This window comes from Penaeus monodon, chromosome 39 (assembly GCF_015228065.2).
Source record: "Penaeus monodon isolate SGIC_2016 chromosome 39, NSTDA_Pmon_1, whole genome shotgun sequence".
NCBI lineage: Eukaryota > Metazoa > Arthropoda > Malacostraca > Decapoda > Penaeidae > Penaeus > Penaeus monodon.
In genome coordinates, this window is record NC_051424.1 from 24,524,957 (window position 1) to 24,527,456 (window position 2,500).

At 42.5% G+C, this 2,500-nt stretch overlaps 1 protein-coding gene across 1 annotated transcript in view; it reads right to left on the reverse strand.

The window, feature by feature from the left end:
• The window catches only part of LOC119597512 (serine/threonine-protein kinase ATG1-like), a 23,509-nt gene that overhangs the window by 15,723 nt on the left and 5,286 nt on the right, over positions 1-2,500 (reverse strand). The window contains exons 3-4 of the mRNA XM_037947091.1: positions 982-1,092; positions 806-901 (exon numbers count right to left, since the gene is read on the reverse strand). Of these exons, the coding sequence (XP_037803019.1) occupies positions 806-901; positions 982-1,092 (207 nt within the window). The remainder of the gene's footprint in view (positions 1-805; positions 902-981; positions 1,093-2,500) is intronic.

The following is a 2,500-nucleotide window of genomic DNA, read 5'->3' on the forward strand; positions in this document are numbered from 1 at the left end:
CTCTCTTCTCAAGTCACGTGTACTACGACTTCCGGTCATGCCATTATGCCACGTCAGGTCTTGTTAGGTGAAGGAGGTCATACCTGTACCCTCCCCGCACTTCTCCCCCCCTCCCCTAACCTTCCCCCTCCCCTTTCTCCTATTCTTCCGAACAATGGGCGAAGGAAATAGAATAATTAGTGAATAATTAGGAAATATTCGGGCACGTTGAATGACCTTATTCTATAGGACTGCAGGGCGTTTGCTACTTGGAATAAAGCGAACTGTGTGTGTGTGTGTGTGTGTGTGTGTGTGTGTGTGTGTGCTTGTGTGTGGTGTGTGTGTGTGTGTGTGTGTGTGTGTGTGTGTGTGTGTTTTGTTGTGTGTTTGTGTGTGTGTGTGTGTGTGTGTGTGTGTGTGTGTGTGTGTGTGTGTGTGTAATAATAATAATCGGTTTATTGACTTTCATGCAGCCAGAGGCTGAAAATATACATAGAAATACAGATAGAGAGACAAACTATATATACATAAATATATAAACAACACATAACAAAGTAAACTAACAATCAATAACAACAAAAAAACGTGTGTGCGTTGCGTGTGCGTGTGCGTGCGCGTGCATGTGCTTGTGCGGGTGCGTGTGTGTGCACGCACACACATATATACACACATACATATAAAAAGAGACACATAGACAGACAGAGGCAGACAGACAGAGAAATAAAGCACAATTCAAGGTCCCGAATCATTTTTTCAAATATAAATCCACGCGAACGACGAAATATCAGATCTCCCAACGCACTAAGGAAGTCTGGCAAACAAGTACCGTGATACCATCTGCATTTCCGCCAGTAGCATTTGTGTCAAGCTTAACACCCTCCGCATACCTTAACACGAGGCTCTGGGGTTGTGTTACGTGCCGCTGGGAGGATTAAAGGAGCGGGATTAATGGTGGTGGTTTAGGAATAAGGTGGACTGAGAAGGGCGACGTGTAAGGTTCACTGAGTCTGGTGATGTGTAAGGTATAGTGCGATGGGCCATTGAGTATGGTGATGTATAAGGGATACGGAGTTTGGTTAACTGGGAATGTATAAGGTATGGTGAAATGGTCCACTGAGTATGTATAAGGGATAGTGAGCTAGGCTCATTGAGTATGGTGATGTATAAGGGGTAGTGAATAGGGTATACTGATTACCGGAATGTATAAGGATTAGTAAATAAGGGTCATTGAGAACAGTGGATAAGGTATACTGAGTACCGTAGTGAATATTGAATAAGGTATACTATACATTATTAGGAATCGCTTTCATACTAGTGTAGTAAGAAATATTTTTCAGGTAATAAATACATTTTGTAGTGGTACTATCGTATGTATGTATGTATGTATGTATGTATGTATGTATATGTATATGTATATATATATATATATATATATATATATATATATATATATATATATATATATATATATATATATATATACTTTGATCTTCGATTTAAAGAATAGTTCAAATGCATTTACCGTAAAAAAGTAATGTACAAGAAATAAACATAGCATTCTCAAAACTGTCTCACTCGTTTTTACTCAGTTCACTCAAATAGACACACAGAATACACTTCAAATATCCTCAATTCTTCACTTTGGTCAAACGATCTTCAAATTAGACGAAGTCCTCTCGACCTTGGCCTTCGCCTCCCTCTCCCTCCCCTCTCTAGTCACCCTCGCTCTGCTTTCCCCTCCCTCACTGACCCCTTACTTCCCCTCCCTCACTGGCCCCATGCTCCCCCTCCCTCACCACCCCCTCCCATTTCCCCTCTCTCTCCCCGTAACCTCCAAACTCCTTTACCCCTTCCTCTTCCCCTTTTCCTTCTCGTTCCCTACCATCCCTTATTTTCGCTCCCATTCCCTATCATTTCCTTTCCCCCTTCCCCACCCTATCACCTCTCCCTTACCTTTCCTCACCCTATCACCTCTCCCTTACCTTTCCCCTCCCTATCATCTCCCTTTCCCCCTCCCCCCTCCTATCTCTCTTTTCCCTTATCTCTTCCTTTATCAACCCCTCCCCCTCCTCCACTGCAGGGCGTTCACTACTTGCAAATGACCTGCAACAAGAGAGTCAAGGCTGTCTGAGGGTCAGCCAAGCCAGATCGAAACTATTCATGTTTTTATTTTATTTGTTTATTTACTATTATCTATTTTTTTAAGGAAAACGGTAATAATGAGAAACAATTATCCAGTGGAGAGAGAGAGAGAGAGAGAGAGAGAGAGAGAGAGAGAGAGAGAGAGAGAGAGAGAGAGAGAGAGAGAGAGAGAGAGATGAGAGGGGGGGAGAGAGAGAGAAAAGAGAGAGAGGGGGGGGGGAGAGAGAGAGAGAGAGAGAGAGAGGGGGGGGAGAGAGGAGGAGAGAGAGAGAGAGAGAGAGAGAGAGAGAGAGAGAGAGAGAGTGGAGAGAGGAGATAGAGATAGAGAGGAATAGAATATATATATATTATATATATATATATATTTTTGATATATTAT